This window comes from Phaethon lepturus, unplaced genomic scaffold (genome assembly GCF_000687285.1).
Source record: "Phaethon lepturus isolate BGI_N335 unplaced genomic scaffold, ASM68728v1 scaffold57501, whole genome shotgun sequence".
Lineage (NCBI taxonomy): Eukaryota > Metazoa > Chordata > Aves > Phaethontiformes > Phaethontidae > Phaethon > Phaethon lepturus.
The window spans coordinates 6,380-18,259 of record NW_010516737.1 but is presented as its reverse complement, the minus strand read 5'-3'; the positions used below and the strand labels follow the sequence as shown (position 1 = coordinate 18,259).

General features: G+C 40.0%; 1 protein-coding gene across 1 annotated transcript; it reads right to left on the bottom strand.

The window, feature by feature from the left end:
- Window positions 1–7,883: 7,883 nt before the first annotated feature.
- On the bottom strand, window positions 7,884–10,692 carry LOC104627774 (A-kinase anchor protein 7 isoforms alpha and beta-like). The gene is made up of 2 exons (XM_010296147.1): window positions 10,663–10,692; window positions 7,884–8,090 (listed from the first exon to the last, which is right to left on the bottom strand). The coding sequence occupies exons 1-2, from the start codon at window positions 10,690–10,692 to the stop codon at window positions 7,884–7,886; spliced, it is 237 nt and encodes a 78-aa protein (XP_010294449.1).
- Between the last annotated feature and the right edge of the window lie 1,188 nt (window positions 10,693–11,880).

The following is an 11,880-nucleotide window of genomic DNA, read 5'->3' as shown; positions in this document are numbered from 1 at the left end:
GCTCCGGGCCAGGGGAGCGGGGAGGCCGACCCCTCTCCTCCTGTCCGATGCCCGCCCGGTGGGGCGCATGCTAATGCTTGGCTTACTGGTTTGTCAAATCCCATTTTTTTAATGTGTGTTACGTAATAAACCATCACTTTATGGTCTTGAGTTGTGCATGTCCTGTTTGCTGAGTCTCTTTGTGTCTGGTTAAAGGTGCCCAAACAAACTGACCCGAAGGAGAGGCTATAACACATTTCTATACGTCTGCTATATCTAATGCTAAAAGCAGTTTCAGTTATGTGTTTCCTTGATTGACACATTAGACTTTTTTTTATGGCTTAAGTGTAATGGAGCTATGCATTTGAGAGACCTGTCCTGCACTTGAAGTTTTGCTGGGGAGGGTGAAGTTATGAATACCTGGATTTACTACAAAATTATTCTGCTTTTTCCTTTTTGCACCTTCACTTTTGAAACATTTTTCTTACCGTTGCAGTATTATTAACTTAGGATGTTGGCTTAGCAGTTCTCTACATATTCCCTTTGCTGGCAACAGTTCTACAATCAAGAGTATCCATGCCGGCGCAGTGATACATCTCATTTTAGAGCATAATGGTAAAGCGGCTTTTAATTTATCTAGTTATCATATTTATTTGATGATTCTGCCTGGTTTTGCAGTGGATCGTTTTTGGTAATCTAAATAAGTTCGCTGACGTTACCTATACAAAGAATAGACATTTCATTTCCTCTTACCCATGCTTTGTACTCCAGTTTCCTGCCCTTTCCAAGCACAAAGTAAGGCAGCCAGAAGCTCGATGCTGCAGCCATCGCATTCAGCCATTTGCAAGCATCCAGTCATCCGCTTGTTTCTGGAGGAGGGAGGTTTGTTTCCTACTCTGCTCTGCTGGCTGGCAACATGCATACCCCAGAATTTAAGATTATTTTCAATTAATTTCTGTGGTTCTCTGTTCACACTCAAGAATTTGACTACTTGGTCCACTTTGACTTCTAGACACAGAAATTCAGTAGACCTAAGCGATGATAAAGTGTACTAGTAAAAGGAGTTTCAACACACACTGCTGCTTTGCTTCTTCCTGCTTCTCTAGCGATCATCTCCTTGAGCTTTGTCTTGACTTTGCCTTGACTTAGCCTCGACTTAGCCTCTATCCTGCAATATTTCTTGTAACCCTTCAGTGCTTTGCCAGAGCGGTATTTCAGAGCCACATGCTCGTTCAGCCTTCCCTCTCAGATGTATTTGTCTGGAAAATGTGACTGGGAAATGGGACATCAGTACGGTACAGCTGAGCGACAAACGCAGGTGCACACCATTTGACTGACCAGATGCAAAGAACGCTACCGTCTTGCTTCATTTCATCCTTTATTCTTCTAAACGTTTTGACTTATGACATCTTTCTTATACTGGCAGCTACACTCACATTTTATCAGCAGTTGCTGGCATTTCTTCTTGGCTTTGTTTTCCTGTTACAATTTGGTAGTCTGAGTTATGACTGTAGTTAAATCATATCAGTATGTTCTCTTCTTCTCTTCTGACTGCTTCAGTGCCTGAAGCTCTCTGTATGGCTGGGGAAAAAATAATTTAAAATGAAAAGGATTCTGAAAGTGCAATGTTTTAATGTTTTTAAAATGACTTTTAATTCAAATTGCAATTTTGCTAAAAAAAACCCCCCAGAATCTCTAGAGTCAATCCTGACCCCAAAACATCTCTGCCTTTCTTATCTAAAAGAAAAGCTCCTTTTATTTCAAATAAGCTTCTACCGAAATCCCCATGTGTCGTTTCTTAATCAACTCCTTTAACTACCCTAATTCTGCATTTTTCATTGGTTTAATCCTTAATCACCAAGAGCAAAAGGGGGCTTTATTTTCCAGCAATGAGGAGAATCCCTTGCAAGAAACAGTTCCACGTCCCAGTCTCTTGTTAATGCATTTTGCGTCCTAGAGTCACTAAACAAAGCATGTAAACAACAGTGGGAGCAGAGACCAGAACCCAGTAAACTCCACCCTCTTGCTCCAGAAGTATTTGCTTATCAATGCCAGAGTGCCCTTTTCACTATGCCAGGAATGGCAGGCATATCACTTTTTGTTTTCCCATGCACTGTTGTAATTATTGCTCCACTATAAGTGCGTTTTATTTCTCAGCCCAGTTGTCTCTCAGGACTGATTTTCATTCAGTACAAACGTTCTCATTATGAAGACTTAACATGAGGAGAATATAAATGAGAAGATGAGTGCACGCTAAGAACTTGCTTCTACAGAAACGGTACTGATCAAAGGAACAGCAGAGTAGAACACCTCAGCATTAATGTGCTCTTGTTTCCAGGGTTCAGGCAGTCTCCTTTCCCAATAAGAATGGTGTGACTCCTTGCCTCTGACACCAGGCCAACATAATGATTTTGTTTAACTGAAATAAAAAGTGCAAAGCCTATATATAGCACATTATGGTACAGCACTAATGAGATCTTTGACAGCAAATGCATCTTCATCACTATCAGAGATTACCCCTTATAGCTATGTGAGACCTCATGGAAGAATCACAATTCCAAGAGGTTTTCACAAAGCAAATTACTACATGACCGTGACTTAGAACAATCTTCATAAAGCTAAAACAACACTTGCTTTATCTGGCTGCCCACTAATCACGCAGCTGAACCACTCACCGTCCTGGTTCTGGGAGGATGTATCCCTCAGGAACTGCTTTTGTCCAGTGGTTCTGCACCATCTCCCTGCCTCAGGATCAGGCAGCGGCCATCTGTAGATGAAGACGCCAGCGAACAGCCACCCAGGCCCCCTCTGACCTCTGGCAGCGCGAGTGAGACCAGGGTCTCTGCAAAGACATCAACCTCTTTGGGATTTCAGCAATAACTTCTCCCCTCCTCCAAAGGGATGGGAACTGCTGAAAGCTTCAGTACTGATTCAGCCCCTCATTTAAATGCTCAGGCCAAGACAATATGCTGTTAGCGGCTGAAGAGAGGTGGAGGGCATCCACAGATAGGAGACTGCTTTGAAAAAGGTTGTACAGAACAAAGTCCCAAGCTGGGAGTAGAGCGAAGCAAGCCTCAGGCGCCCGGCTGCCAGGCTCCACCCGAGGCAACCAGATTCTCTCCTGGCTTCCACAGGCCTGGAGCTGGCTCTGCAAGATAGTATTTCATCTGCAGTGAAAAAGTTTCAGTTTACATTTAATTTCATGAGCATATTCTCAGACATAATTGAATTTAAAAAGTAAATGTGTGCTTTTACTAAACTTCAACTTAAGTGCTCTACTGAGTGCCATGGCTTTGCACTTCTGTCTTTCCTGCTTGTTGAATACAGAAATGTGTAGGATATCTCTCAAGACCTTTATAAAAACAGAATTCTAACAAGAATATGAGTCATGTCTGGACTGACGTAAAAATGAAACAATATCATTCTTGTCACCAGAATGAAGCATGGCTGACACACTTCAAGCCATGACACACCCACATGGCCTTTAGGCTAAAATAGCACACACAAAAGAGTGCAGTTATCATCAGAAACTTCTATAAATATGTAACATTTAGCCTATTGAATCCTAACTGCCAGACTGTATAACCTTGCCATGAAGTAGCATTCTACCACTCAAAGCATCATACTTACTTCAGTAGGACCAATAGATTCAGGGCATTACCCAGTCCATGTCCCAACATCTGTATATCTGGACACACAGTGTCTGAATCAGACCTTAAACTCCAATCCTTTTTAGATTTACATCACCTTCAGTCAACATAGAAACACTATTTAGTTTCTTTTTCACAAAGGTCTTGATGCACATTCATCTGCTGCACCACTACCTAGCTACCAGGCTGAGCATCCCTGTGCCATCTTCACCCATGCTTGGAGACACTGGTTTCTACAACAGTCTTCCCACATCAGAGAATTAGTGTTTGTTGGTCATCACTTACATGGATTTACTGATCTCTCTGGTTACTCGGTCATCTCCTGGACACCTTTGATGCACAGCTCAAGTGTGGACAATTTTTGGCAAGAGCTGCTCAGGTATCAATGTACGGCTTCTGTGACTTTTGTGCTCTACGCCTAGACCAAGTGTTAGATGTCAGAAACAGTTTCTCTGTGGGTCACGGGCAGTCCCAAGAGTTCCAGCTAGACCAGTTCTGGAAGCTGAGCTACTGCTTTTAAACCTGTCACAGACATCTCTACAGTCAGCAGGGTAGAAACACTCTCGAGTATGAGCGAGCTAGAAGGTAGAACTGAAAATAAAACATGGGCAAACTTGCACCATCTGTTTTTGAAATGCCAACACTTTCCCAGAATAACCTATGCATCACTACCTCAAGACATTCCCCAAAAGCAGCACTTAACTAAAAAACAGAACTGTTGTCTGAAAATGATTTATGAGTGAGAGGAAGGCAACCTATTTGTTCTGATGTGTGCGGCTCCGAGCTTCACACCTGTCTATGTTCGGTTCAGTCTCTGTGTATCTGCATTCTTCAGTGCTCATCTCACAGCCCCATACAAGAGATTTATGCTTTAATTTGGCAGCCAGTAGGGAAAAAAAAAGTTAAAAAAAAGAGGAAACAGGAAGAAGGGTTGTGAAAAGAGAATGAATCCAGATGCAGGATATTTTTCTACCCAATTTTATTTTCAATTTTGAGTAAGTTAATAGTGGTGTCTTGTCAATACAATAAATAAAGGCTATGGTTGGTATGTTAAAAGAATGTGAATGGTTCAGAAACAAAAGCTCTGTTGACTTTCATGGGTCAAAACATCTGAAAACCAAAGACAGTTGCTTAAACATAGGTATCTAGGGTCTTTTTTAGAGGCTCTTGGGGTGTCCTCCAGCTCACAGTTCCTGACCCAGAAGAACACATATCTCCTGTAAGGTTTGTGTCATTTTTGCCAGACCCATGCCAGGCCCACCCTAGGGCATCTCAAATGATACTAGCTGCCAGGCCACTAAGTCCTCTATACTTTCATTTTTTCAGAGCTGCTATTCTTGATGCTATTCTAAGATCTGTGAATGAGCAGGGCCTCCAATAACCAGGTGACCTATCAAAGTGTCTGGACATAAATTCACTGATTAAATTCTACAGTTTTACTTGAAACTTGTGGACAATGACTGCTACAAGCTGAATGATGTAAAAAGGCACTTATTCATGGCAATGACTTGTACAGAGGAAAGGGAGATGACAACCTGAAATTCAGATGTAATACAATAAATTGTTTTCCTGTTTTCATAGCTGATTGTCTGGTTTCATGTTGTCATCTGTCAGTTGGATTTAAATTTGAATAGCTATCTCTGAATGAACTAGTGCTCACTAACATTTGATATGACAAAGAAACTTATTTTATATAAGGATACGGTAATTTGACCATCTCTCCTCAGCCTATGGAATAAGGGAACACACTGGGCTCAGAGAGTCACTGTGCAGGGATTTACAAATCCATTTGTGAAAGCCTGGGGTTTTATTTCCACTCATAACATCAAATTCAGATTTTTTTTTTTTTTAATTCTAGAGCAAGTGTGAGTCTAATTGTTAAACTCAAAATCAATTTTTGAGGTTGAAGAGTGGATATGGATCTCTAGGAAGCTGTACCACTACGTCCTTCTAATCCCACTGCCCAGAATAGAGATTAATCACTGGAGTTTCAAAATTCTTCCATTTAAAGCAATAATGACTTGGGATTATCTTATCCGCATGAATTTCCTCATACGATTTCAGCACCCAAGCTCTAGATGAGTATCTTGGCACAACACCCACAGTCATCTTAATGTCACAATTCATACAACCACTGTTTCTGTCGGGTTTGTTATTTGCAAAGTACTTAATTTTATTGAAGTCCATTTGGAGACGGATGAAAACATACATAGAGTGTAAAGGAAAACATACTTTATTGTGAATATGGCTTCAGAGATGTATGAGACATATTTCAGAATATACTGTTATACATCAAATGAGGAAAAAAAAAAGCTATGATGCACGAGATAAATGACCAGTGCTTGAGACCAATGAAAAATATGCACACAGCTGTTCTAACAGCACGATTCTGATACTAATCACAACATGTATCAGATAGCATTTATGACCAGAGGCAATTTTAAACAATGTTTATAAAAAAATGCAAGTTTTGGACCTATTCCTGCATTGTTGTCTATCCAGAGCTTCAGCGAATCTTGCAGCTGTGTGGAGGGAACAAGGAGAGCAAACTGACATCCCACCTCAGGCAGCAGAAGGTAGAGATGGAGGAAACATCAAAAACAAAAGATAAAAACACTGTTCTACAAAAGTAAAAAAGCAAATATTATCTCAAGGAATATTATTATTTTCACAGGAAATCTTAACTGCCACATCCTGACTCCATTAAAGCCAATGAGAGTCTCCCACTGAGATCAGTGGAGCCTGAATTTCATTCTGAAATTTAAAACATTCTTGCATTAGTGTAAACATCAGCAGAAACAACATGTCAGCATCTATATAAGTATTCAAGTGCTGTCAAAAAAACCCCCAAAAAACAGATAGTGCTAACCCCAAATGCCAGTATATATCCAAAAGGCAGATAATTAAAAGAGGTTTTTTCAAATATATATTTTAAAGTATTTAAAAGCATCCATTTTTTAATATGTCATTGCAAGGGAAAGGATCTATGAGAAAAATCTAAATTATTTGCAATGATAAAGGAAGGGCACAGTGAAGAAACCAGTATTTTTCCACTTTGGAGTCATGGCATATACGTGCACATTCAAGTGTGTTTCAAAGCAGTGCTGAGGAATGGCTGTACTTCATCATTATGAAATATACTCCTGCTGTGCAAGCATTTCAGCATTACTCCTCAGGAGCCATTTACACCCATTCATATTTTCAGTAAAAAAGAAACAGAAAGAAAAATTTATTGAAGAAATATTTTTTATCTTTAAACAACCTGATGAGAATTTACATCATGGCAATTTGCAGTCATGCATCTGGAGATCCAGAGTCAATACAACTTTGCCATTTGCTGTTAGAGTTGTGCCTGTTTTCAAACAGTTCTTTGCTAATTTTCGTGCGGATATCAGGACTGGACAACAGCTCCTTTATCTGATTCAGTCTGGATAACAGGGCCTGTGTTTCTCTGTGCAAAGCTTCCTTTACTAAGTCTGCTTCATGGCTCTTTCCTAGAGGAAAAGAACAATATAATACATTTTATAACAACTAGTGTCATTTAGTCATTAATGTATGGCAATACAGAGATTGTATCTGGTTTGGACAGTATTAATTGCTCAGCCTTTTGCCCATATTCTTTTTTTATAAAAAGGTACTTTGTCAAAAAAAATATAATTTACATCGACAAATGCTACCAAAAAGTGAAGAACAGTACAGCGTCACACTTAAGAGAAACTCCTGCCATATTACATACTGTGTAATAGTATCTGCGATGAGTATCTGCAGTGGTAATTTTTAGCCTGGGGTTGACTGCTGTTGACTAGGAAACAGCATGTGCTCTCACACGGAGTAAGCAGCCCTGCGGCAGTGCCAAACCCCCGGGCGGAGGGCGTCGCTTCCACTTATGGCGAGGCCTCTTCCACGGCCATTCATGACAATCCGAAAGGCAAACGCAAAGGGTTCGGTTTCTCTTCAAAAGCAAGGAAGGGACCTTTGGCATCAAGGGCCAGTGAAGACTGGAGCCGTCTGCTTCACCATTCTTGTCTTTTTTCCATCGTCCATCCCTCCCAGCGTTCAACAGATTTTCCGCAGTGCAAACACTTATAAACCAGTAGACAGTGTCCTTCGATTCAGAACAAACTTTTGATAAGAGACTCACAAAGCAGAGTGCCTGTCACCCAGCACCACTTAGCAAATTTCAGCAGGGAGCTGGGACATGTTTTTGTGGTTATTCTTGGTGGGATATTTGTCCCCGGGCTTTTTGCACAGTGCTCACTTGCTGTTATCATTGTTGCTCTCATTCTTACTGCTGCTTGCTGCTTCTTCAGTTTTCACGGGGCTTCCATCAGTCTGTCTGGTTTTGTTTTGCGTTTCTTCTAAATATTGCTGTACAGCCTTCAGCACCGCGTTCTCCACCAGCCTTTTGCTGAGGCTCACCAGCTCTGCATCGTCTGGCTCTGCTGCATGTTTTTCACCTATGCGTCACGACAGACAAGAGAAGGAATTCATTGCCACGGAAGGATAGTAACCATAATTGTATCAGGAGTGAGCTGGATTTTAAGCTATTAGCCGCCTCTTCCTGATTGTAAAAAGTAATTCCACCCTCCCCGCCCCAAGCTCTGAATCAAAAGTGCTTCATGAAGATGTATACGGTATATCAGATCAAAAGCGTTTCACTGCTCATCTTTATTGTACCACTTTAGTAAGCCACAGGCTAACATGATGAGCACCCACTCAGCTTAGAAGAGTGCAAATTTAATTCCTTATGGTCAACAGTCATCTGGGCAAAGATGAAGAACATGGCACATGATGAATTTACATTTTAGCAGCATTCTTAAATTTAGTTTTGTGATTTTGCTTAATAAATCTAAAAATCTTCTACCTATTTATTCATTGCCTGAAATTCAAGAGTTTCTCGTGGGAAAAATGACTAAAATACTCTAAATGCAGGTTAGAATTTATTTTCCAAACAAAGCTTAAAATTTGCAAAAATTATATACTCCCTCCCTGTCTCTCTTCTGTCTTCTAACATAAAGCTCTGACATTGAAGGAATACAAGTTCCAGCAGTCTATTCTTAGATATCTGCTGACAAAAGCAAGAAGCTAGCATTTCCCTGCTTTGTTAAGAGTTCACATGAATAAACGTATACAAAGAAATAACTGTATACATAGTGAGGATTCCCATGCATCATTACATGTATTTTGAAACTGCACTTTTCCATGAACCATTTTCCTAATAAACTATATAGCCTACTACAGCATCCTCCTTTTATGAGGAGTGCAATCCAGGAAAAGCAAATTTTATTGTCCAATTTCCACTGGCTGTGTAATCTGTCACTTTGCAATTTCTTGCGCTAGATAAGTACTTTTTCTCTCCATCTATATTTAAATGCCATACTTTTAATGTCCTTTTCTGGAGTTAGCATTCTGCAACCAGTAATAAGAGGCTGCTTAGTCACACACATCTGGTGAAAGAGATACTATTGTATGCTCTCAGCACAAAGCTTTGTACTGTTCAATTATCTAAATTTGCTGGTTTTCATACACGTAAATTTATTTGTTTGCCAGCACATATAGGTTATAGTTATAGAAGACTTTTATTAGTCTTCCTAGTGGATTGCACAACCTAGGAGTGATTTCACTGATAAAACATAATTCACATGGGGATTTGAGGGGGAGAGGGAGAGGTGAACAAAACCCTTCATTTTGAGAGGCAGTGCATTTACAAGCTGTTAGTAAGAGCATCCTGCTCTGCAACAGGATGAGAGACAGACCAAACTCTTCCAGTTCTGGGTCTCCACAGCACTGTTACTGTGGGGAAGGAAGAACTGTACTCTCCAGCTGAAGCGTCATCAGACTACACCTGGGTAAAGCATTTCAGTACATTTTGGAAAAAGTTTGGAAAAATACTCTGAAAAATATTTTAAAAGGCAGCTGTGGGAATAGTTTTGGTTAACACAAAATTAAAAAAATAAGAGAACACACTAAAAATGGGTTTAGCATTTCCAATAAGAAACATTTTAGGTTAACATGCAAGTCTGAGGGAGGCACAGGCACTATTCCCAAAACCACTCAAACAGCTACATGCTCCATGCTCTCTAGCCCACGGCTTACCATGTTCCTTTGCTATTTGCAAACCCTGGGCTTAAACCTATCCTTTAACTTACTTAGAGGAGGGACTTAATTCAGGCTCTTATCTCTCAGAAGACCTAAGATACATATGAGCAGCATCTCCTCCCAGCTTTTATGAATTGATCCCACAGGCTCCTTTGAATGCAGCCCTTCGATCCCAAATTTCCTTTGCTTTTGTTAAAGATGTTTGACAAAATGTCTTGGTTGTCCCAGTCTATGTATTCACTAGAAAAAAACGTAACACTCTAGTTTCAAGTTGGAGAGTTTCTTATATTTCAGAATTGCTAGTGAATCACAGAAATTGTTATTCACACAGTTCTAATGATCTGTCCACACAACTCTGAACAAAATCAATGTGAAATATGGTGTTCAGCCACTTTGACACTTGACCCTATAGTACTTAATATGCAGAATATGACTAATCAGTCACAGAGACCCCCAGATACCACAAAACAGTAGTGATTATATTTAATCAGACTGTAATTTTACTCATAGTACATTATCTATTATTCTTAGAGTCTAAAAAAGGACAGAGCTCTTCTCTCATAAATATTTCCTGTGAAACAGTTCTCATTTACATGTACATGTATAAAATCCATATATCTACTATTGCATTTAAAACTTCGAAGTGAGTAGACAGCTCACTGTGTAATTTCTCAAGCATCAAAAAAGTCAGACTCCTTAAAATGAGCCTTTTAAAAGTACAGTTTATATAGCTACAGAAGAACGTTTTGCATTTTCTGTTGTTGTTTGTTTTTAGTATTTTGAGACATCTATGGCTCACCAACAGTCTGGAATTGAGTCCATAGTGCCTCCTAAGTGACTCTGCACTCCCACTGGAAAGACACACACGGGATCTGACTGATCCGTGAATGCAAAGGCATGCACATCCCTGTATGAAAAGTGCCCTTGGACTTACCCGTCCGGCCACCTTGCTGGACTGGCACATGGGGCTATATGATTCACTCATGCTGTTTATATGCTCAGACTCCCCAAATAGCAGTTGTGTGAGTGTCTGTGCAATGCTGAGGCTCATTGGCAAGGTAGTTGTATACTATTGTATCATTCCTATTCATGACTGTTGACACAAAGAAATAGGTCACGTAATAGTAACAGGTATTGATCATCTATATTTACTTGAATACTTAACACACACACATATATATATGTCCTGTTTATATCTCTCCCTCTCCATGCTGCATCTGATGCTTGCCTGCTTCTTAGATGTATACAATTCCTTTGCAGCAGGCAAATGCTTCCTTGGGTAGACTGTCTTATGCTATTGGAATTATCAGATTGTCAGTAAAAAGTCATTGTAGATATGAACGTTTTAGATTTAAAAGGGAGGTTTAAAAATTCAGAACTGCTTTGTTTGTAAACTCTGTTCTGAAAAGGGAAGATATCTACCACGTGCACCATATTTGCATCTATGCTGTGCCTCTCAGTACGGACTGTGCCACTATATTTCCGTGCCTGCGAATAAAAAAACCTTCCAATGCCTTCTCCTGCATGCGGCTCAGAATAAAAATGAAAAAAAAAAAAAAACAAACCACAACCAAACAACAAAACAAAACAAAAAACCCCAACACACTTTCATTTTGTTTATCCTAGAATTCTCTTCTTATAATTTTCAAAAGATGGAAACAAATTCAACCTCTGTGAATGTATCTCAGCGCATCCACGCTAAGCAGTGCTTTTTATTACTGAAACTGAAGCATACCTATGCCCTGAAATGACCACCATTTTTTACAAAAGGGAACTATCAACTGCACAGAATTATTCAAAAGGAGCTCTATGATCCTACAGCGTGCTGCTAGCAGTTATGGACATGAATCAGATCCCTGCAACCAAATCCAAGCCATATCTCTCTACTGGGCTAGGTTTACTCTCCAAGTCTACAGCCCCTTACAGTTTGCAAGACCGTGAATCTGGGTTTTGAAATACTGCATTGGAACAAATCAGATTTTGTGGTCCTGGTACAGTATTTTCATCGTCCTGACACAGCCTGTTTTAGAGTTCATGTGGATCTCTCAGATTTGGAGAGAGAGACTTTTTGTGAGAGATTTAATGGAAGGAACCAACCGTGGATCCCTTTTACAGGAAAAGCCAGTTTTACAGCCTTTTACCAGCTACATTC